General features: G+C 39.9%; 3 protein-coding genes and 3 long non-coding RNA genes across 6 annotated transcripts; 1 reads left to right on the top strand and 5 right to left on the bottom strand.

The window, feature by feature from the left end:
- The first annotated feature begins 941 nt into the window (after nucleotides 1–941).
- Nucleotides 942–5,859, top strand: chic2 (cysteine-rich hydrophobic domain 2). Its single transcript, XM_019359856.2, has 6 exons — nucleotides 942–1,301; nucleotides 2,439–2,493; nucleotides 2,692–2,847; nucleotides 3,007–3,063; nucleotides 3,156–3,215; nucleotides 4,477–5,859. Exons 1-6 carry the CDS (start codon nucleotides 1,168–1,170, stop codon nucleotides 4,525–4,527), a joined length of 513 nt encoding a protein of 170 aa, XP_019215401.1. The 5' UTR covers nucleotides 942–1,167; the 3' UTR covers nucleotides 4,528–5,859.
- Nucleotides 5,860–8,856: 2,997 nt separating this feature from the next.
- Nucleotides 8,857–10,339, bottom strand: LOC109202435 (uncharacterized). The gene is made up of 3 exons (XR_002062353.2): nucleotides 10,269–10,339; nucleotides 10,047–10,160; nucleotides 8,857–8,952 (listed from the first exon to the last, which is right to left on the bottom strand). It is a non-coding gene; the product is annotated as an uncharacterized LOC109202435 (long non-coding RNA).
- A 108-nt stretch (nucleotides 10,340–10,447) lies between these two features.
- Nucleotides 10,448–12,406, bottom strand: LOC112847070 (uncharacterized). Its single transcript, XR_003220393.1, has 2 exons — nucleotides 12,252–12,406; nucleotides 10,448–10,554 (listed from the first exon to the last, which is right to left on the bottom strand). It is a non-coding gene; the product is annotated as an uncharacterized LOC112847070 (long non-coding RNA).
- On the bottom strand, nucleotides 11,512–11,881 carry LOC112847072 (uncharacterized). The gene is made up of 2 exons (XR_003220395.1): nucleotides 11,849–11,881; nucleotides 11,512–11,712 (listed from the first exon to the last, which is right to left on the bottom strand). It is a non-coding gene; the product is annotated as an uncharacterized LOC112847072 (long non-coding RNA).
- Nucleotides 12,407–13,886: 1,480 nt separating the features above from the next.
- Nucleotides 13,887–16,017, bottom strand: LOC109202432 (uncharacterized). Its single transcript, XM_019359852.2, has 6 exons — nucleotides 15,857–16,017; nucleotides 15,609–15,754; nucleotides 15,462–15,523; nucleotides 15,244–15,357; nucleotides 14,481–14,579; nucleotides 13,887–14,224 (listed from the first exon to the last, which is right to left on the bottom strand). The coding sequence occupies exons 1-6, from the start codon at nucleotides 15,971–15,973 to the stop codon at nucleotides 14,052–14,054; spliced, it is 711 nt and encodes a 236-aa protein (XP_019215397.1). The 5' UTR covers nucleotides 15,974–16,017; the 3' UTR covers nucleotides 13,887–14,051.
- A 4,842-nt stretch (nucleotides 16,018–20,859) lies between these two features.
- On the bottom strand, nucleotides 20,860–23,253 carry LOC109202430 (uncharacterized). The gene is made up of 6 exons (XM_019359850.2): nucleotides 23,090–23,253; nucleotides 22,839–22,984; nucleotides 22,692–22,753; nucleotides 22,474–22,587; nucleotides 21,707–21,805; nucleotides 20,860–21,447 (listed from the first exon to the last, which is right to left on the bottom strand). The coding sequence occupies exons 1-6, from the start codon at nucleotides 23,204–23,206 to the stop codon at nucleotides 21,275–21,277; spliced, it is 711 nt and encodes a 236-aa protein (XP_019215395.1). The 5' UTR covers nucleotides 23,207–23,253; the 3' UTR covers nucleotides 20,860–21,274.
- Nucleotides 23,254–23,565: the final 312 nt, after the last annotated feature.

The following is a 23,565-nucleotide window of genomic DNA, read 5'->3' as shown; positions in this document are numbered from 1 at the left end:
TGCAATACTTCAATGCTCCCTTTGTTTTACTGAGCAAGTGAGACTTAAATATTTTTTTTGCAATTTGAACCTCTCACACGCATCAAATTGTGATATCGCTTTTTTAAATTTTTTAATAAAATGTGCTGTGGAATACCAGTATCACTAGACAGCAGTAAATGTCATTCCACAGATAGATGCCTTCAAAAACATCTATCTGTGGAATGACCTGGGATTTTTATAGACATCCATCTTCCTGTGTTAGTCCAGTCTCAAACATTGCAGAGAGCTGTAACTGAATTCTTGTTTAAAAATATTTCTCGAATTATCCATCCATCCATCCATCCATCCATTCACTTCCGCTTATCCTTTTCAGGGTCGCGGGGGGCGCTGGAGCCTATCCCAGCTGTCATAGGGCGAGAGGCGGGGTACACCCTGGACAGGTCGCCAGTCTGTCGCAGGGCCAACACACAGGGACAGACAACCATTCACGCTCACATTCACTCGCACATTCACACCTAGTGGCAATTTGGATTATCCAATTAACCTATCCCCACAAACTGCATGTCTTTGGACGGTGGGAGGAAGCCGGAGTACCCGGAGGGAACCCACGCAAACACGGGGAGAACATGCAAACTCCACACAGAAAGACCCCGGCCTGATGTTGGAATTGAACTCAGGACCTTCTTGCTGTGCGGCAACAGTGCTATATTGCTATATTTAGTTTTACATATTTTATATATTGTTATATTATATTGTTTAACTGTGAATTGTGCTGTTCTTGGTGTTATTCTGTACATCTGTACATTCCTTAATTACACCTCTATGAAAAGTGCATCCAAACAAATTGCTATCATATTTTATTTTATTTTATTTTATTTTTTTTAAAGTACATATAAGAATTACACGCGACACCAAAGCCTTGTTTTATGAATCCACTTGTTTAAAAAAAAATCTGAAAAGAAGTCTGTCCCCCTTCCGGTGTCGTACGGTTACTGCGGCGGATGTTGATGTTTTGTTTCAGAGCTCTCAGAACGATGTGAAACTGTATCGTCTCCGGGACTGCTCGATATTTTTGTGGCCGTCTTCCCGATACTTTTTGTCCCATTTCTCTGTAAGGTTTCGCTGTTTGTCGGCATCGTGTCTCTCCCGGTGTCTTTCCCGGGAAGCGCGAGGCCGAGTCGTGCGATGATGGAGGACTTTGATGAGATCTACGAAGAGGAGGAGGAGGAAGAGGAGGACGAGGACAGGGCCGCGGAAGAACAGCTCCTTAAGTATGCTCCGGACCCGGTAGTGGTGCGAGGGTCCGGCCACGTAACTGTGTAAGGAACTGACAGAGCTCACGGGGGTCTACAAAACAGTTTAACGTTACTGTAAAATGCGGCGGCTAACACAGCTTTCCGTGGGTAACTGGTGGCTAGCTGCGTTAGCTGCCGCTGTTTGGCCTAGCCTAGCCAGTTAGCTTCTAACTTAGCAGCAAGCTAACTAACCGAGGAGTGAATGATCGGGTTTAGCCTCAGACACATTTGCCCTTTCTTGAGATTTTTTTATTTATTGTAGCTGTTGTCAACGTGTTCCCATCACTGATTTCATTTTTCTGGAGTTAAACAGCTCTGGAAGTTTGTACTTATACCGACCATTACAACTCAAGACAGTACTGTGTCAGTAAATAGGTATTCTCACAGTTAAAGCTAGTAATAATTAACCTTCCATTCTTGAGTAAAGAAATTGTATTCTTAAGTAGTTGACTGTACTAACAGTAGAGCTTTTCCAAACAAGTATACGCTTTACTTGTTTTTTCCGCTTATCTTACCTTATCTCTTCTAAAAAAGGAAGAATATCAAGCCTACTACTACTACTAAGAATAAAGACGGGAAAGGGATAAAGGTTGCAGTTTGTTAAAATTTTGTGCCTTGAATGGATAAATATACCCCCGCCTTTCAGCCAATTTACATTTGTGGATTTAAAAGTTGGGTTTTTGTTTGGGTGGAAATGAGCTTACAGTTGAGTTACTTCCAAACCTCAATCTGTGTCCTTACCGTTTTGGGGAGTTTAGCCTACTGGTACTGTTTCTTTAATTTAACAGTGCCTCACATTCATTCTCACAGTGTTTGACACTACACTGCTCTTAACGTTGAACATTAGATTTGTCTGTGTAATTCAAAATAAACAGTGACAGAAGCTAAATAAGCAGGTCTGTGTGATAGTACACTGATGTATGGGATGTTTGAACTGTGTGTTATGTATTATCTTTGAATGTTTTAGATGAATTATAAAATAATTATTTTTGTTCTGGTAAAGTAAATAGCTTCTCTTTGCTATGGGTCTCAGAAAGCTGTTGTGATGTTTTTTTTAATGTCTGCACTAAAAGTATATTAAATCTCTAATAGTGGTTCATGTCTGATATAGTTTCATCTTTAATGTTGTAAGTAAAAATGTAATTTTTTATCTACTTTCAGGTTTGGACTCAGTAACAAATTCGAGTCAGAATTTCCTTCAGCACTTACAGGAAAGGTGAGTGTGTTGTTTTTATTGAAAGCAAACCATGACCATGTGATTCAAATCAGAATCAACATGTAGTGCGTCATTTAAATTAATTTCTTTCTGGTTTTTTTCATACAAATTACAGATATTTGATGCACATTTAATGGTGCTAAAAATGTGAATAGACTCACTTTTAATAATAAAAGTAATACTGTGTGCTTCCCTTAGGTGGCACCAGAGGAATTCAAAGCCAGTATCAATCGTGTGAACAGCTGCCTGAGAAAGACACTCCCGGTGAATGTGCGGTGGCTTCTGTGTGGTTGTCTTTGTTGCTGTTGCACACTGGGCTTCAGTTTGTGGCCCGTCATCTGCCTCAGCAAAAGGGTGAGATGCCCATTCACTTCGTCCCACAGTTTGAAAATGTTATACAGAGAATTTACCACATTTGCTGCAGCATCACAGTGAACACAACAAAAAATGTTGTGCACTAAGTTAATATGAGACCGTTTTTTCACAACAGTATCATCTAATATCTTTTTCCAGACAAGAAGATCTATAGAGAAACTTTTGGAGTGGGAAAACAGCAGACTTTACCACAAGGTAAGCAGTGAAGGCATCATTTGATATGTGTGGGCTAATGAAACTTCTCTAATCTTCTCTAATCACTGTTTCTGAACTCTGTTTCTGTGTAGTTGTGTTTGCATTGGAGACTAAGCAAAAGGAAGTGTGAAACCAACAACATGATGGAATATGTAAGTATTAGCTCTTTTCAGTGGTGTAATTATCCCAGTACAGTTAATGAAAGTATACCAGGTGTTACACCCACTACCAGATTGCGTTAAAAAGCTGCTGTTTTTAACTCAAAAGGTACTATTTTAGATGAGACATTGTGCCGAGAGTTGGTTTCTGGTTGTTCATGAAGTTACAGGTTTATCGCTGCACCATGGAAAAGTATCATATCTCCAACCTTTTTGAACGCAGATGTTAAGAAGTTATTGTTTCTGCAGTGTATGCTTGCATGTCTTTGATTGATTACTGTAGCACATTGTGGCTCAGTTAGTCCAAAACAAAGGGGTAAAAAAAACTTTGTAATTGAGTACATTTAGTTGTTGAGTAAATAGGGCTCCTGCAATCCACAGCCCTGGCTAGTGGTTGTGTACCACCTTGTCTTGTATTGTCCATTAATAAAATATTACAAATTAGTTTAACCTACTAGTATTAGCATTTCTTATTACTGACATTATCAATTTTGTGTCGTGGTGTCTGGACTTCTATATACAGATGTTATTTATCCAGCCGGCTTTCAGCTCCTTCATCCGATTCTGTGCCAGTTTAATTGTGTTTAGAAGAGGCTGACGTGCACTTCTAAATATAAACGCAGCATATTGATTCTTGTAAAGATACACAAAATGTAATATTCTGTGGTCGTTATCTGTTAATATATCTGGCTTCCTCGTAATGCTAACACAATAGCCATTTATCCATCAGCCAGTTCCTCTTTTTCATAGCTTTGCGTATAGCCATGGGTAGCCTGCTTGGTTTTTTGTATTTCAGAAAAAGTAACTTTAGCACGGTCTGCTTAGTTAAGTTGGTACTCAGAAGTAAACAAATAGGCTTGCACAGGTTTGCATCTGTGACCCAGTTAGACGTGAGACGATGGCTGTTTTGATATAAACGCTGTGGCCAAACTTCTCCACGTGAAGTGAGGGTTTGTTTTTTTTTCCACTAATAGCTCTTTTCCATCAGTACCTACTCGGGTCGGCTCAGCACAGCCTGACATGGTTATTAGGGGTTTTCATTAGATGATAGTACCTGTTACCGGGTACTTTTTTAAGTACCTGTTACACAGAAACAACACCGTGGTGCCCGTGTCTAACGAAAAGCCACAGACAGAGCAGCAGGTATGCGTCAAGTTGATCCAAGGAGGTACTAATTGGGGAGGGAAAAAGGGCTTAAATCTTGTTGAAACATCCCTGACTCACTACTGAGAGCCTTTTGTTCTATCCCCTGCAGGTAATCCTAATAGAATTCCTACCTAAGGTCCCGATCTTCAGACCGGACTAGCCTGACTACAGCTGATCTGAAACTTCCTCTGCTGCCCGCTGCTGTCACAGAATCATGATGGCTGTAAAGTTCCCAAATAATTACACTTCCTTAAATACTCCAGCATTTGTGTTTACATTTATTCTCCCTGTTTTCTCTTGGACCCATTCCCTATAACAAATCTCCAGCCTTGTTTACAAATCCAGCAGCCCCATACTTTTTTTTTTGGGAGTGACATTACCACTGAACCTTGGCCAGCTGGGCAAACTTATATCAGCCTATGGGATGTGAGGGGAGAACCAGCCGTGGGCAATTTTATTGGTCTTTGGAACTATACCTGGAGACTAGACTCTCAAATTGAGTTCTGGGAGCCACGACTGGAAATTTGTCACTTTTATGTTCCCTAACCGAAGCACATGGCACAGACAGACCATGATTAAAAAAAAAAAACAATCAATAAAACACTTTCATATGTTACACCACCAACTTCCCCTGCAAAAAATACACGCCAGTGCATTTGTAACAGTTGGTTTGGTGCTTTTGATTTGTTAAAGGCAGAGGAAGCAACACAACACTGAACTTCAATAGAGCCTTCATCCAAATCAACGCTGTAGCGGAACGTGGGGGTCCTGCGGGAACATGTTGGGCCAGTGGCAAAAACAGCTGAACTCAATGTCACTATTCAAATACCAGGCGTCCTCTGGCCTCTTTTCACGTCACTTCACTGTGCATCAACCTAACCCAGTGACAATCACACACTCTGACTGTACTGTATGAATGGGTCTTTATGCTACACAGATTACGTGGAACAGTTTGTTTTAAACGTGTGTCCATGTGGTGGGCTGACTCTTGAAGAGACGGCCACCGGTGTTGAAGAAAAGCTTGTTTTGTTTTCTTGTTTTCTTTGTTTTTAGCATTTGAAGGTTTGTTTTCTGTTTTGTTGAAAGAAAAGACGAACAATGTTTGCAAAACCTTTGTATGTGTGTCAAACATAAGCAAAAAAATAACCAAAATTGGACAAATCAAACACAGGATACTCTTCTTTGGTAATGGAAAAAAAAATACTTCAATCTTTTTGTTTAAGTAATTTAAAAATGTGAGCGTGCATTGGTGAAATAAGCATCTTTTGTGTAACTGCAAAGGAATGCCTTGGTTGTTTTATTTCTCTCTGGGGTCTTGTGTCGTGACTAAAGCACACAATCGCTTTGTACATAAGAGAGGCCAAGTAAAGGTGTTGATTATCTGCTGACCTTGGCTTACTCGTGTCTAAAGGATGTGGATGTGTACAAGGCAGATATTCTGTCTTAGATGTAAACTTACTCGAGATGAACATAAAGAATAAGAGTTCCACTTTGTGAGGTGTTATGTGGTACAAGTGATCTGTGTCATGAAGCAGGATTTGGGCGTTCAATATAGTATGGAGAATCTCAACAAGGAGATGAAGCAGGTCTAATATGTGTAAAGGCGTTATCAGCCCTACTCTGTTCTATGAGGCGTTTTTGTCTTCCAGTGAGTTGTTGTGGTTTTCTGTCCTGAAAGCATTACTGCTTTGGTTCACTGTCACCGTTCCTTATCAGTCTGGTTTGAACCAGTTGTTTCAGAGAAAAAGTTCAGACTGTACACAGTCTGCTAACATGTAAACATGTCGCTCTTTCCAGCAGAAGTTAGTGAACACCAGTAACGGACCTCAAAGGGTAGTAACAAAATGCACTCCGTATTGTATTCAGCATGATTTAAAGTGAGTGAATAAGAAATTAAGTAGTAAAGTGTGTATACAGGTCTGATTAGATTGCGTTTTTTCAAAAGACTTCTATAGGACCTGAACTCTTTTTTCTTCCATCCATCCATCCATCTTCATCCGCTTTATCCGAGGCCGGGTCGCGGGGGCAGCAGCCTAAGCAGAGAAGCCCAGACCTCCCTCTCCCCAGCCACCTCCTCCAGCTTATCCGGGGAACACCAAGGCGTTCCCAGGCCAGCTGAGAGATATAATCTCTCCAGCGTGTCCTGGGTCTGCCCCAGGGCCTCCTCCCGGTGGGCCATGCCCGGAACACCTCACCCAGGAGGCATCCTGTCAGATGCCCGAACCACCTCAACTGGCTCCTTTCGATGTGGAGGAGCAGCGGCGGCTCTACTCTGAGCCCCTCCCGGATGGCCGAACTTCTCACCCTATCTCTAAGGGAGAGGCCAGCCACCCTTCGGAGGAAGCTCATTTCTGCTGCTTGAATCCGCGATCTCGTTCTTTCGGTCACTACCCACAGCTCGTGGCCATAGGTGAGGGTAGGGACGTAGATCGACCGGTAAATTGAGATTTCGCTTTACACTCAGCTCCCTCTTCACCACGACGGACCGGTGCAGCGTCCGCATCACTGCAGCCGCAGCACCAATCCGTCTGTCGATCTCCGGCTCCCTTCTCTTTTTCTTTTTTTTTTAAATCACAACTGAGTGCAGGTTTATGGCTCTTCCACATTGGCTTCATTTTTTTTCAGGTCTGGAAGCTATGTCCATCTTTTATATCATCTATAGTTATCAGCTAGCCTGACAAGCAAGGAGCATTTATAGGCCATATTTAGCAGAAATACCTGCTAAATAATAAGCAGTTATTGTTTGTCACGTAAATTCCTTAAAAACACTCCAAAAGGTTGAGTGCCGCAAACATGGTTAAAAGGTCTTTGGAGCCTGCCTCAGGTGGTCATATGAGGAGCTGCAGCCGGTGGCAGTTCAGTGTTAGCAGGATTTTTCAGCCCCAGAGGAGTCCACTTTGTGATAAAATATTAATTATGAAGCCTTCTTTCTGAGTGAGTTATTTAGCCTGTAATCCTGCTTCATGATGGTTACTTCAACAAATGTTTCCATGTCACAGATCACAACGTGAAGCACATCACATATCTTGCATATGTTTGACATGACAAAGAGAGGAACAGATGGAAATCTGAAAGAAGGCCTTTTGAGTAGATTGCATAATTGTCTTCACTGCTCCGCACACCTTTGTGAAAGCATAAGAAGACTATGAGGTTATGTATGTCAAGAATTTGAGCTATGCCACTTAGTTTTTGTTCACTGAGGTCTGGTGATTGCATGGATCACACTCAGGGATTGCACTAGATTTGAAAAGCCCCAAAATGTAGCAAAATCTCACTGTTACACCAGGGTGTCGCATATAGTACACACGTCACACGTTACTTGAGTAATTGCTAAACGATGCATTGAAGATTGGAAATATCCCTGAGAAAAAAAAAAGAATAACCTTTATAACATTTCTGTGGTTTCCTATTTAGAAAAGTGAAGGAAGCACATGCACCAACAAAAACAGATTTAGCCTTTTTATGTTAAAAGACCCAAATTCACTTGATTACTGCTGGTTTGCCTGTCGGTTCATCTGTCACTTTTCTATACTTTGAACTGTTCTGTGTAAAGCGAGGCATAGGGCCGTATGCATATTTGTGGTGTGTGTGTGCATGATGTTTGCAGAAGCAAATGTTCCGATGTAGATCTGACTGTGATGAAATCCTGCACAAAATATTAGTCCTTTTTATATGATCTTGAGTGGTCGTATGTGTGCGTGTGTGTGTCTGAGAGACAGAAAATGTATATACATGACTCATGAGCAGATGTATGTACAGGAATAAACGTAATTAAACAAAGGTATGGACATTCTTCTCTTCAACTCATTTTTTATTAACTGCTTCCTTGGCTGCTATTATTTGCTAGATAATAAGCACTGACAGGCATCTTTGTAAGGTACACCTGTCCACCTGCTCTTTCATTCTAATCAGCCAATCAAATGACAACAACTCCGTTTATTTAAGCATGAGGACGCAAGATAACCTGCTGAAGCTCAAATCGGAACATCAGAATGGGTAAGACGGTTGATTTGAGTAACATTTAACATAGCATGGCTCTAGGGTTACAGAGAGTGGTCAGACAAAGAGATCAAGTAAGCTTTAGATTTAGAAAATGTGTTAACACCAGAGGTCAGCGAAGAATGGCTTAGTGACATTTATGACTACTTCAGTCTTCATTGAATAGATCCACACTACTTTGGTCCGTGTCTAAAATGGTCTTCATTCCACTCTCAGTGAAAAGCTTCTCCGATAGGTTGAGATCATCGGGCGTTACGCTACTCAAGGACAGATCAGTAGTCTGTGTTCCGGGGCCGAGCGCTGGATCTGGGCAAAACCCTGCAAGAAGACATTTGTAAATAAAGTTCATTCATAAATTTGATTAATCTATGACCTTATCAAACATGGCGGTTACAAAAATATAAAGAGTATAAAGATAATATTAGATTGAAGAAGTAACATTCAGTTCAACTGCAGTTTCTAGGTTTCATATTATATAAAGGTTCATACCTTTTCTGAATCCATGATAGCAGGGGATTCTAGTTCAGACACTCTGCCTGCTTTGTAAACTCTTCCAGCTCAGCAGCAGACACTTTAACTCTCCTACCTGGGAGACAGAAAAAGTAGACAGAAGGAACCATGATATTGAAGGAGAATTTGTGGCCATGAGCACATGAGCAAGGCCACCTCTGAATGGCTTTTAAAATCCATTCATGCTTGAAAATCCAGTCCAGTGCGACTGAATTGAAAATATTCTACATAGTAGAGTTTTGAAAAGTTCCTCCACAGTGATGTGAAAGACTCATTGCCAATCATTGCAAACGCTTGATTTCAGTTCTTGCTAACCAGTTATTAGGTTTAGGGACAATTACCTTTTCACACAGTGCCATGTAAATGAAATATTCCTTTAAGAACTGTGTTTTCTGTTTGCTTGGGTTATCTTTGTCTAATCTAAAATGTATTTGATGATCTGAAATATCTAAGTGTGACTAATATGTAAAATAGAGAGAAACAGGAAGGGTGCAATACATTTTCACAGCACTGCACGTTTTTAGGGCTTTTAGGTTTTATGGGCAGCACGTGGCACGGTGGTTAGCACTGTTGCCGCACAGCAAGAAGGTCCTGAGTTCAATTCCACCATCAGCCGGGTCTTTCTGTGGAGTTTGCATGTTCTCCCGTGTTTGCGTGGGTTCTCTCCGGGTACTCCGGCTTCCTCCCACCGTCCAAAGACATGCAACTTGTGGGATAGTTAATTGGATAAACCAAATTGCCACTAGTGTGAATGTGCGAGCGAATGTGATGTGAATGGTTGTCTTCCTTGTGTGTTGGCCCTGCGACAGACTGGCGACCTGTCCAGAGTGTACCCGCCTCTCGCCTATGACAGCTGGATAGGCTCCAGCGCCCCCGCGACCCTGGAAAGGAGAAGCGGAAGCGAATGGATGGATGGATGGATGGATGCACGTTTTAGATGTTTATTCTTTAAAAAAAAAAAGAAAAAACATTTCCTAATATGCCTTTAACTGGCAAGTGTTATTTGTAACTGGTATTTCAAAGGGCAGTGTTCCGATTTAATAAGCCATAGAACAGTGGAAACCACTGTTCAATGATTAGTCATTGTTTATTTGGAAATTAGTAGACGGCGTCTCATAAAAAATACTTACGTACTTTGACATTACATTATAGGTGTGTCATTGTTCTTACTCAGGAGATGGAGAGCTTTAAATGTGGTTCTTCCAATGGTTTTATTTGAGTACATAACAAGGCAGTCAGGACAGCCAGTATTCAGCAGGACAGTAGGATATTGGTAATTGTACACTGTGGACAGAAATACACATCAATCGATATATACTGAAAGTGTTGTGGCAATGCTAGGTCCAAAGTCTAAATCTGGTCATCGAATGTTGTTCCCTCACTAATACTCACCCATACTGTTGTTAACCAAAGTCACGTTGGTTTCAGTGTGGAACACATGCCCCTCCTTTTAAAAGATAAAATTAAAGAGATTCTATATTCACATTACTTGAAAACAGTATCACTTCAGGAAAGGCTTTATCATTTTATTACATTTGTGAACGTAGAGATTATTGAACGTATTAGCCTCATTGGCAGCAGTGATGTTCATCCAGGCGGTCTCCAGAGGCATCTTCGTCAGCATGTTGAATCCAGGTATGTCTAAGCTCACTGCTATGTGTGTCCATTTTCCCACCAGCTGAAACAGATGGTGTATAATATACAGGGGGTAAAATAAGTATTGAAAACATCACCAAATTTCTCAGTACATATATTTCTAAAGGTGCTATTGACATAAAATTCTCACCAGATGTCAGTAACAATCCAGCCAGTCCACACATGCAAAGAAATCAAACCATAGATATTATGTGTAATAATGAGAAATGAAAGAGGAAAAAGTATTGAACACCTTACTGAAATTGTGTTTAATACTTCATGCAAAAGCTTTGTTGGTAATGACAACTTCAAGGCGCCTCCTAGCCGCAGGCATCGCTCAGGTGTGATTTGGTTCATTCTTCTACACAAATGGTCTTCAAATTCTGAACGTTCTGTGAGCCCTGCTATGAACTCTAAACTTTAATTATATCTATAGATTTCAATTAGATTCAGGTCAGGTGATTGGCTGTGTCATTCTAGCAGCTTCTTTGGCTTTGTGTTTGGGATCATCGTCTTGCTGAAAGGTCCTCATTCATCTTCAATATCCTGGTAGATGCTAGCAGAACATTTTTCCATTCATCTTCCTCATTTATATGAAACATTACAGTGCCACATGACGAAAAACAGCCCCATACTGTGATGTTCCCACTCCAGACTTCACTGCTGGTATATGTTTTGGGGTGGTATGCAGTGCCTTTTGACCTCCAGACATGGCGTGTATAAGGCATCAGTTCAGTTTTGGTCTCTACTGACCAGAGTATATTCTGCCAGTATTTCTTGTCTAAATGTTGTTCAGCAAACTTTAAACGTGCTTTAGCATGCTTTTCTTCAGCAATGGGTCTTGTATGGTGAGCGTGCATACAGGCCATGGCAGATGAGCTGATTCCACGTCTTTTGTAGCTCTTCGCAAGTGCTCCTTGCTTTGGACAACTCTTCTGATAATTCTTTTCACTCCCCTGTTGAAAACTGGCGGGGAGCAGCTGGTCCTGGCCGGTTATGGTGAAATTATGTTCTCTCCTGCCCCAACAGTGCTCACTGGAACCTTCAGATCCAACATAACCGTTCTGGTTATGTGGATCTGAAACATACTAGGTTTAAAACACATGGGGATCGGGCTTTTCAGGCACTAGGACCAAGGCTGTGGAACTCCCTGACGTTGTCTTTACGCTGTCTAGACTCCACCGACTCCTTTAAAAAGCAGCTGAAGACATTTTATACAAACAAGCTTTTAATTAAATTTTTCACTGTTTATATTATTTTATTGTATTTTTGATTTAATTGTGAAGCACTTGTGATTTTTAGCTGTGAAATGTGCTATATAAATAAAATTTACTTACAAGTTTAGTAATTCTGATGGATTGGTTTATCCATCATGAGATGTTCTTGTGTGACACCTTGTTAATGAGACAACTTTTTATAGGCTGTCAGTTAGAATAGAACCAGCTGACATAATTTGCACTAGGGGCAGGATTGCTTTGTAATGCTGATAGATTTCAGCTGGTGTCATGACTTCCATGCCTTTTTGCACCTTCCGTTCTATATGTTCAATACTTCCTCTTATTATTACACATAGCTTAATTTATGGATATCAATGTTTGATTTCTTTGCATGTGTGGACTGGATGGGTGGTTACCCACATCTGGTGTAAATTTCATGTAAATTTGGTGACGTGTTCAAAACTTATTTACTCAGCGTATATGTGCAGAAAGTGATAAGTGAAAGGTGAGATAAGAGTCTGACCTGATTTCCGTGGATTTCACGAGGCTGGATTAGATTCTCACAGCTTGTCACAGGAGCTGAGTGTCCAAGAGACAGAAGACAGAGCACAGTTACAGCAACGTGAACAAACTCCATCATGGCTCGTCTGCTGATAGTGTGGCTTCAGACTCTGAAGTGTGTTCTAGATATACGAGACTCAGGCCAGTGTAGGTGAAGTATTGCTCAATTGTTTACTTATGTGTTGTAATGTACTTAGAAGAACATAACAGAAATATTTACTCTGTGGCAGTGCAGTCAGGGGGGTATATAAATGTGTTGCGACAATGGTAGAGCAGGTCATCTACTGATCGGAAGGTTGGAGGTTCGATTCCTGGCTTCCCCTAGTCTGCATGCCAAATATCCTTTGGCAAGATACTAACCCCAAATTACTCTCGATGCATCCATCGGAGAGTGAACCGGTGTGTGAATGTTAGTTAGAAAGCACCAAGAAAATGTGCTTGTGCGAATGCACAAGTTGTGTAAAGCACTTTGAGTGCTCAGAAGAGTAGAAAAGGGCTATATAAGAAGCAGTCCATTACCATTTACCAATGCCACCTAAGGGAATTTCACCCCTAGGAAATAAAAAGATTGACATGTAAATGTAACAAATTAAATTAAAAGCTACCTGGGTTTGAAAACATATCCTGGCAAGAGAGATGGTTTCAATGATAAAAGAACACTTTATTGAAAGTTATACAATAAAAAGTTAAATGGAATAAAATAATAGAATAAAAATAAAAATAGACTGTCTTTCAGCCTAATAGTGTCCTCATATCAATACCAATAAATGTCTTGATGCATGCTCAGTCATCCAGGTAAGTAAATCCCAAAGGTTGATTCTGTTCATCTGGACGTAGCGTTTTAATGATCAAGGAACTGACCTCACAGCCACTGTTCATTCAGTGGGCTAGTTTCATGCAAACCTGCAGTCAGCTGAGACTGAAGAAGTCACTTGGATGAGTGACGAAATGTCTCTCCCACTGAAAACGCTAAATCCAGATGAACAGAATCAATGTTTTGGAGTACCAATGAAGAAAAATAATAGATGTTGGATGGACTTGGTAGCTGGAGGCTCTAACAAAAGGGAATGAAAAGAAACACAGACACTGTAAGTTACTTCACACCCAGAGTGCTGGTCAATAAAGAAGTGTAAAAAAGCAGGGCCACAACCAGAGAGGCCACGCTGCTACTGGCTCCATCTTCTGGAGCCAAATCCAGCAACTAAAAAGGATCAAACAAGATGATTAGTAGTTACAAGAGCTGGACTTTATAGTTTACAGTGTCCATAATGCTTTGTCCAGCCATCAGTGTTGTGTGCCACCCTTATTACTGAATTAGGCAGAGCACTCTGAATTAAATCAGGACATAAAGCACGGTCCTTATCTTGCTTTATTGAATACTGTTGATCTGACAACTAGCCACTTAACGGGGCCTCCTTCGGACAACAACATCCGGTTCAAAAGTCATCACCTTAAGACATAGCCATATATCAATACATGACAATCAGCAGACTGAGCCCAACCGGAGCAACATGAACAAACTTTATCATGGTTTGTTGATGGGTCTTAGTACATGGTGCATAAAGTGACTAAACTAATTTACTCATGTGCTATCATCTTTCTTCTTAAAGCAGGCTCACATTGTCAGTTTTATGTCAGTTCAATGAAACTAAATCTAAATTACACTGATGACACAGAACAAATTGCCACAGAGGAAAAAACAGTCGTGCTTCTTTTTTAGCATCTTCATTTTTAGTGGCAATATTCTTCACAGGCAGAGCCATCAGTCTTGCTTGAATGAAGCCATACTTCTTCGGATCATATCCAAAAAGGTCTTCACTCCACTTTCACTACTGAGAAGTTCTTCTAGAAGGCTGAGCTCTTCAGAGCTTATGGTGTCTGTGGTTCGATCAGTGAAATTTGTTTCTGGGGCAAGAGTTGGATCTGGGCACAAACCTGTGAAGATGACATTGTGAATGGCTTTAATTTATGAGAGGAGAAATGAATTGAATCTACAGTTGTTCCAACCATGCTGGTATAAAATAACAACAACATTAAACTGAAGGTGTGACATTTAGTTCAGCTGCAGTTTCTTTGTGTAACTGAACTCATTGACAAACTGTAATCTGCTACTGGCTACTGCGTTTTGTTTATTCTTCAGGGCACATACAGACGTGGCTTTAAGACTTTCATATTAAGTAGAAGTTCATACCCTCTTCTAAGTCCATGATAGCAGGTGGTTGTAGGTTCAGACACTCTGCCTGCTTTGTAAACTCTTCCAGCTCAGCTGCAGACACCCTAACTCTCGTACCTGAGAGACAGAAAAAGTGTTAGCACTGGAGGCTCATGTCAGGGCACTACGATGGCACAGAAGTATTTAAGTTATCAAGAATAAATTACATCAGGGACAATTTTCAAATGTTACTGCATCCATTTGTAAGCAGCAATATTTGACTTAGTGTTTAAGGAAGGTATTTTAGTACAATTATGTACAGTGAAAAATATTTGGCTTCTTTCTGATTTCTTAGTTTTTTGCATATTTGTCACATTTAAACGTTTCGGCTCATCAACCAAATCTGAATGTTAATCAAAGAAACATAATTAAATACAAAATGCCCTTTTAAAATTATGTTTTTATTTCTTAAGAGAAAAAGGCAGGCACAGGTCATGTGGGGGGAAAGCACATTTTTCATTTCATAATTTATTTTTTCCTTTTTTCACAGAGTTTAAAATTTTGCCTTTAACTATTATTGGATGTCCTCATCCAGACGGCAGCATTTGGAAACTACAATTATTTATTTAAAGACCTGGAAAAGTGGAAACGACTGTTAATCATTGTTTTGATGTTGTTTTAAGTTGGAAATTAGTCACCAGCATCTCTTTCAGCTTTAATAAATTAAATACATGAAGTTGGACCATAAAAAAATACTTAAGTACTTTGACATTACAGTGTTTAGCTGTGTCATTGTTCTTACTCAGGAGCTGGAGAGCTCTGACTTTGATTCTTCCCATGGTCATATTTAAGTAGATAACAAGACAGTCAGGGCAGCCAGTATTCAGCAGGACACCAGACACTCGGTAATCCCCCACTATGGACATGTGCAAATACACACCAATTGATATATACTGAAAGTGTTGTGGCACAAAGTGTAAATCTGGTCATCCAAATGTTTGTTCCCTCAGTAATACTCACCCACAGTGAGAGTGTTGTTAACCAAAGTCATGTTTTTTTTCCATGTGAAGCACTTGCCCATCCTTTTAGAAGATAAAATTAGAGAGATTTTTACATTAACATTATTTGAAAACAGTGTCAGTTCAGGAAAAACATCATGTTTATTACATTTTTTGAATTTGGAGACTGTGAAATGTATCGGCTTCACTGGCAGCGGTGATCTTCACCCAGGTATTTTCCATAAGCATCTGTAGCAGCATTTTGGATCCAGGTATGCTTGTGCTCTCTGCAAGTAGCATCCATTTGCCCAGCAGCTGAAACAGACAGTATTAAGTGTATAAGACAACAAACATTTCATATCGAAAATGAGAAAAAAAAAGGAAAAAAAAGTGAGAAACGACGTAAGAGGGTCTGACCTGACTTCCGTAGATTTCACGAGGCTGGAGTAGATTCTCACAGCTTGTCACAGGAGCTGAGTGTCCAAGAGACAGAAGACCAAGCACAGCTACAGCAACGTGAACAAACTCCATCATGGCTCGTCTGCTGATAGTGTGGCTTCAGACTTTAAATGTGTTCTAGACATACGAGACTCAGCCCAGTTTAGGTGAAGTATTGCTCAATTGTTACTTATGTGTTGTAATTGTACTTAGAAGAACATTACAGAAATATTTACTCTGTGGCAGTACAGTCAGGGGGTTATTTAAATGTGTTGCGACAATGGTAGAGCAGGTCATCTACTGATCGGAAGGTTGGAGGTTCGATTCCTGGCTTCCCCTTGTCTGCATGCCAAATATCCTTGGGCAAGATACTAACCCCAAATTACTCTCCGATGCATTCATCGGAGAGTGAACCGGTGTGTGAATGTTAGTTAGAAAGCACCAAGAAAATGTGCTTGTGCGAATGCACAAGTTGTGTAAAGCACTTTGAGTGCTCAGAAGAGTAGAAAAGGGCTATATAAGAAGCAGTCCATTTACCATTTACCAATGCCACCTAAGGGAATTTCACCCCTAGGAAATAAAAAGATTGACATGTAAATGTAACAAATTAAATTAAAAGCTACCTGGGTTTGAAAACATATCCTGGCAAGAGAGATGGTTTCAATGATAAAAAGAACACTTTATTGAAAGTTATACAATAAAAAGTTAAATGGAATAAAAATAATAGAATAAAAATAAAAACAGACTGTCTTTCAGCCTAATAGTGTCCTCATATCAATACCAATAAATGTCTTGATGCATGCTCAGTCATCCAGGTAAGTAAATCCCAAAGGTTGATTCTGTTCATCTGGACGTAGCGTTTTTAATGATCAAGGAACTGACCTCACAGCCACTGTTCATTCAGTGGGCTAGTTTCATGCAAACCTGCAGTCAGCTGAGACTGAAGAAGTCACTTGGATGAGTGACGAAATGTCTCTCCCACTGAAAACGCTAAATCCAGATGAACAGAATCAACGTTTTGGGAGTACCAATGAAGAAAAATAATAGATGTTGGGATGGACTTGGTAGCTGGAGGCTCTAACAAAAGGGAATGAAAAGAAACACAGACACTGTAAGTTACTTCACACCCAGAGTGCTGGTCAATAAAAGAAGTGTAAAAAAAGCAGGGCCACAACCAGAGAGGCCACGCTGCTACTGGCTCCATCTTCTGGAGCCAAATCCAGCAACTAAAAAGGATCAAACAAGATGATTAGTAGTTACAAGAGCTGGACTTTATAGTTTTACAGTGTCCATAATGCTTTGTCCAGCCATCAGTGTTGTGTGCCACCCTTATTACTGAATTAGGCAGAGCACTCTGAATTAAATCAGGACATAAAGCACGGTCCTTATCTTGCTTTATTGAATACTGTTGATCTGACAACTAGCCACTTAACGGGGCCTCCTTCGGACAACAACATCTGGTTCAAAAGTCATCACCTTAAGACATAGCCATATATCAATACATGACAATCAGCAGACTGAGCCCAACCGGAGCAACATGAACAAACTTTATCATGGTTGTGATTGGGTCTTTAGTACATGGTGCATTAAAGTGACTAAACAATTTACTCATGTGCTATCATCTTTTCTTCTTAAGCAGGCTCACATTGTCAGTTTTATGTCAGTTCAATGAAACTAAATCTAAATTACACTGATGACACAGAACAAATTGCCACAGAGGAAAAAACAGTCGTGCTCTTTTTTAGCATCTTCATTTTTAGTGGCAATATTCTTCACAGGCAGAGCCGTCAGTCTTGCTTGAATGAAGCCATACTTCTTTGGATCATATCCAAAAAGGTCTTCACTCCACTTTCACTACTGAGAAGTTCTTCTAGAAGGCTGAGCTCTTCAGAGCTTATGGTGTCTGTGGTTCGATCAGTGAAATTTGTTTCTGGGGCAAGAGTTGGATCTGGGCACAAACCTGTGAAGATGACATTTGTGAATGGCTTTAATTTATGAGAGGAGAAATGAATTGAATCTACAGTTGTTCCAACCATGCTGGTATAAAAATAACAACAACATTAAACTGAAGGTGTGACATTTAGTTCAGCTGCAGTTTCTTTGTGTAACTGAACTCATTTGACAAACTGTAATCTGCTACTGACTACTGTGTTTTGTTTATTCTTCAGGGCACATACAGACGTGGCTTTAAGACTTTCATATTAAGTAGAAGTTCATACCCTCTTCTAAGTCCATGATAGCAGGTGGTTGTAGGTTCAGACACTCTGCCTGCTTTGTAAACTCTTCCAGCTCAGCTGCAGACACCCTAACTCTCGTACCTGAGAGACAGAAAAAGTGTTAGCACTGGAGGCTCATGTCAGGGCACTACGATGGCACAGAAGTATTTAAGTTATCAAGAATAAAATTACATCAGGGACAATTTTCAAATGTTACTGCATCCATTTGTAAGCAGCAATATTTGACTTATGTGTTTAAGGAAGGTATTTAGTACAATTATGTACAGTGAAAAATATTTGGCTTCTTTCTGATTTCTTAGTTTTTGCATATTGTCACATTTAAACGTTTCGGCTCATCAACCAAATCTGAATGTTAATCAAAGAAACATAATTAAATACAAAATGCCCTTTTAAAATTATGTTTTTATTTCTTAAGAGAAATAGGCAGGCACAGGTCATGTGGGGGGAAAGCACATTTTTCATTTCATAATTTATTTTTCCTTTTTTCACAGAGTTTAAAATTTGCCTTTAACTATTATTGGATGTCCTCATCCAGACGGCAGCATTTGGAAACTACAATTATTATTTAAAGACCTGGAAAAGTGGAAACGACTGTTAATCATTGTTTGATGTTGTTTTAAGTTGGAAATTAGTCACCAGCATCTCTTTCAGCTTTAATAAATTAAATACATGAAGTTGGACCATAAAAAAATACTTAAGTACTTTGACATTACAGTGTTTAGCTGTGTCATTGTTCTTACTCAGGAGCTGGAGAGCTCTGACTTTGATTCTTCCCATGGTCATATTTAAGTAGATAACAAGACAGTCAGGGCAGCCAGTATTCAGCAGGACACCAGACACTCGGTAATCCCCACTATGGACATGTGCAAATACACACCAATTGATATATACTGAAAGTGTTGTGGCACAAAGTGTAAATCTGGTCATCCAAATGTTTGTTCCCTCAGTAATACTCACCCACAGTGAGAGTGTTGTTAACCAAAGTCATGTTTTTTTCCATGTGAAGCACTTGCCCATCCTTTTAGAAGATAAAATTAGAGAGATTTTTACATTAACATTATTTGAAAACAGTGTCAGTTCAGGAAAAACATCATGTTTATTACATTTTTTGAATTTGGAGACTGTGAAATGTATCGGCTTCACTGGCAGCGGTGATCTTCACCCAGGTATTTCCATAAGCATCTGTAGCAGCATTTGGATCCAGGTATGCTTGTGCTCTCTGCAAGTAGCATCCATTTGCCCAGCAGCTGAAACAGACAGTATTAAGTGTATAAGACAACAAACATTTCATATCGAAAATGAGAAAAAAAAAAGGAAAAAAAAGTGAGAAATGACGTAAGAGGGTCTGACCTGACTTCCGTAGATTTCACGAGGCTGGAGTAGATTCTCACAGCTTGTCACAGGAGCTGAGTGTCCAAGAGACAGAAGACCGAGCACAGTTACAGCAACGTGAACAAACTCCATCATGGCTCGTCTGCTGATAGTGTGGCGTCAGACTTTAAATGTGTTCTAGACATACGAGACTCAGCCCAGTTTAGGTGAAGTATTGCTCAATTGTTTACTTATGTGTTGTAATTGTACTTAGAAGAACATTACAGAAATATTTACTCTGTGGCAGTACAGTCAGGGGGTTATTTAAATGTGTTGCGACAATGGTAGAGCAGGTCATCTACTGATCGGAAGGTTGGAGGTTCGATTCCTGGCTTCCCCTTGTCTGCATGCCAAATATCCTTGGGCAAGATACAAACCCCAAATTACTCTCCGATGCATCCATCGGAGAGTGAACCGGTGTGTGAATGTTAGTTAGAAAGCACCAAGAAAATGTGCTTGTGCGAATGCACAAGTTGTGTAAAGCACTTTGAGTGCTCAGAAGAGTAGAAAAGGGCTATATAAGAAGCAGTCCATTACCATTTACCAATGCCACCTAAGGGAATTTCACCCCTAGGAAATAAAAAGATTGACATGTAAATGTAACAAATTAAATTAAAAGCTACCTGGGTTTGAAAACATATCCTGGCAAGAGAGATGGTTTCAATGATAAAAGAACACTTTATTGAAAGTTATACAATAAAAGTTAAATGGAATAAAAATAATAGAATAAAAATAAAAATAGACTGTCTTTCAGCCTAATAGTGTCCTCATATCAGTACCAATAAATGTCTTGATGCATGCTCAGTCATCCAGGTAAGTAAATCCCAAAAGGTTGATTCTGTTCATCTGGACGTAGCGTTTTAATGATCAAGGAACTGACCTCACAGCCACTGTTCATTCAGTGGGCTAGTTTCATGCAAACCTGCAGTCAGCTGAGACTGAAGAAGTCACTTGGATGAGTGACGAAATGTCTCTCCCACTGAAAACGCTAAATCCAGATGAACAGAATCAAGCTTTTGGGAGTACCAATGAAGAAAAATAATAGATGTTGGGATGGACTTGGTAGCTGGAGGCTCTAACAAAAGGGAATGAAAAGAAACACAGACACTGTAAGTTACTTCACACCCAGAGTGCTGGTCAATAAAAGAAGTGTAAAAAAAGCAGGGCCACAACCAGAGAGGCCACGCTGCTACTGGCTCCATCTTCTGGAGCCAAATCCAGCAACTAAAAGGATCAAACAAGATGATTAGTAGTTACAAGAGCTGGACTTTATAGTTTTACAGTGTCCATAATGCTTTGTCCAGCCATCAGTGTTGTGTGCCACCCTTATTACTGAATTAGGCAGAGCACTCTGAATTAAATCAGGACATAAAGCACGGTCCTTATCTTGCTTTATTGAATACTGTTGATCTGACAACTAGCCACTTAACGGGGCCTCCTTCGGACAACAACATCCGGTTCAAAAGTCATCACCTTAAGACATAGCCATATATCAATACATGACAATCAGCAGACTGAGCCCAACCGGAGCAACATGAACAAACTTTATCATGGTTTGTTGATTGGGTCTTTAGTACATGGTGCATTAAAGTGACTAAACTAATTTACTCATGTGCTATCATCTTTTCTTCTTAAAGCAGGCTCACATTGTCAGTTTTATGTCAGTTCAATGAAACTAAATCTAAATTACACTGATGACACAGAACAAATTGCCACAGAGGAAAAAACAGTCGTGCTTCTTTTTTAGCATCTTCATTTTTAGTGGCAATATTCTTCACAGGCAGAGCCATCAGTCTTGCTTGAATGAAGCCATACTTCTTCGGATCATATCCAAAAAGGTCTTCACTCCACTTTCACTACTGAGAAGTTCTTCTAGAAGGCTGAGCTCTTCAGAGCTTATGGTGTCTGTGGTTCGATCAGTGAAATTTGTTTCTGGGGCAAGAGTTGGATCTGGGCACAAACCTGTGAAGATGACATTTGTGAATGGCTTTAATTTATGAGAGGAGAAATGAATTGAATCTACAGTTGTTCCAACCATGCTGGTATAAAAATAACAACAACATTAAACTGAAGGTGTGACATTTAGTTCAGCTGCAGTTTCTTTGTGTAACTGAACTCATTTGACAAACTGTAATCTGCTACTGGCTACTGCGTTTTGTTTATTCTTCAGGGCACATACAGACGTGGCTTTAAGACTTTCATATTAAGTAGAAGTTCATACCCTCTTCTAAGTCCATGATAGCAGGTGGTTGTAGGTTCAGACACTCTGCCTGCTTTGTAAACTCTTCCAGCTCAGCTGCAGACACCCTAACTCTCGTACCTGAGAGACAGAAAAAGTGTTAGCACTGGAGGCTCATGTCAGGGCACTACGATGGCACAGAAGTATTTAAGTTATCAAGAATAAAATTACATCAGGGACAATTTTCAAATGTTACTGCATCCATTTGTAAGCAGCAATATTTTGACTTATGTGTTTAAGGAAGGTATTTTAGTACAATTATGTACAGTGAAAAATATTTGGCTTCTTTCTGATTTCTTACTTTTTTGCATATTTGTCACATTTAAACGTTTCGGCTCATCAACCAAATCTGAATGTTAATCAAAGAAACATAATTAAATACAAAATGCCCTTTTAAAATTATGTTTTTATTTCTTAAGAGAAAAAGGCAGGCACAGGTCATGTGGGGGGAAAGCACATTTTTCATTTCATAATTTATTTTTTCCTTTTTTCACAGAGTTTAAAATTTTGCCTTTAACTATTATTTGGATGTCCTCATCCAGACGGCAGCATTTGGAAACTACAATTATTTATTTAAAGACCTGGAAAAGTGGAAACGACTGTTAATCATTGTTTTGATGTTGTTTTAAGTTGGAAATTAGTCACCAGCATCTCTTTCAGCTTTAATAAATTAAATACATGAAGTTGGACCATAAAAAAATACTTAAGTACTTTGACATTACAGTGTTTAGCTGTGTCATTGTTCTTACTCAGGAGCTGGAGAGCTCTGACTTTGATTCTTCCCATGGTCATATTTAAGTAGATAACAAGACAGTCAGGGCAGCCAGTATTCAGCAGGACACCAGACACTCGGTAATCCCCCACTATGGACATGTGCAAATACACACCAATTGATATATACTGAAAGTGTTGTGGCACAAAGTGTAAATCTGGTCATCCAAATGTTTGTTCCCTCAGTAATACTCACCCACAGTGAGAGTGTTGTTAACCAAAGTCATGTTTTTTTTCCATGTGAAGCACTTGCCCATCCTTTTAGAAGATAAAATTAGAGAGATTTTTACATTAACATTATTTGAAAACAGTGTCAGTTCAGGAAAAACATCATGTTTATTACATTTTTTGAATTTGGAGACTGTGAAATGTATCGGCTTCACTGGCAGCGGTGATCTTCACCCAGGTATTTTCCATAAGCATCTGTAGCAGCATTTTGGATCCAGGTATGCTTGTGCTCTCTGCAAGTAGCATCCATTTGCCCAGCAGCTGAAACAGACAGTATTAAGTGTATAAGACAACAAACATTTCATATCGAAAATGAGAAAAAAAAAAAAGGAAAAAAAAGTGAGAAATGACGTAAGAGGGTCTGACCTGACTTCCGTAGATTTCACGAGGCTGGAGTAGATTCTCACAGCTTGTCACAGGAGCTGAGTGTCCAAGAGACAGAAGACCGAGCACAGCTACAGCAACGTGAACAAACTCCATCATGGCTCGTCTGCTGATAGTGTGGCTTCAGACTTTAAATGTGTTCTAGACATACGAGACTCAGCCCAGTTTAGGTGAAGTATTGCTCAATTGTTTACTTATGTGTTGTAATTGTACTTAGAAGAACATTACAGAAATATTTACTCTGTGGCAGTACAGTCAGGGGGTTATTTAAATGTGTTGCGACAATGGTAGAGCAGGTCATCTACTGATCGGAAGGTTGGAGGTTCGATTCCTGGCTTCCCCTTGTCTGCATGCCAAATATCCTTGGGCAAGATACAAACCCCAAATTACTCTCCGATGCATCCATCGGAGAGTGAACCGGTGTGTGAATGTTAGTTAGAAAGCACCAAGAAAATGTG

The sequence above is a fragment of the Oreochromis niloticus genome, linkage group LG6 (assembly GCF_001858045.2).
Source record: "Oreochromis niloticus isolate F11D_XX linkage group LG6, O_niloticus_UMD_NMBU, whole genome shotgun sequence".
NCBI classification, from domain to species: Eukaryota; Metazoa; Chordata; class Actinopteri; order Cichliformes; family Cichlidae; genus Oreochromis; species Oreochromis niloticus.
This window is presented reverse-complemented; position numbering and strand designations above follow the sequence as displayed.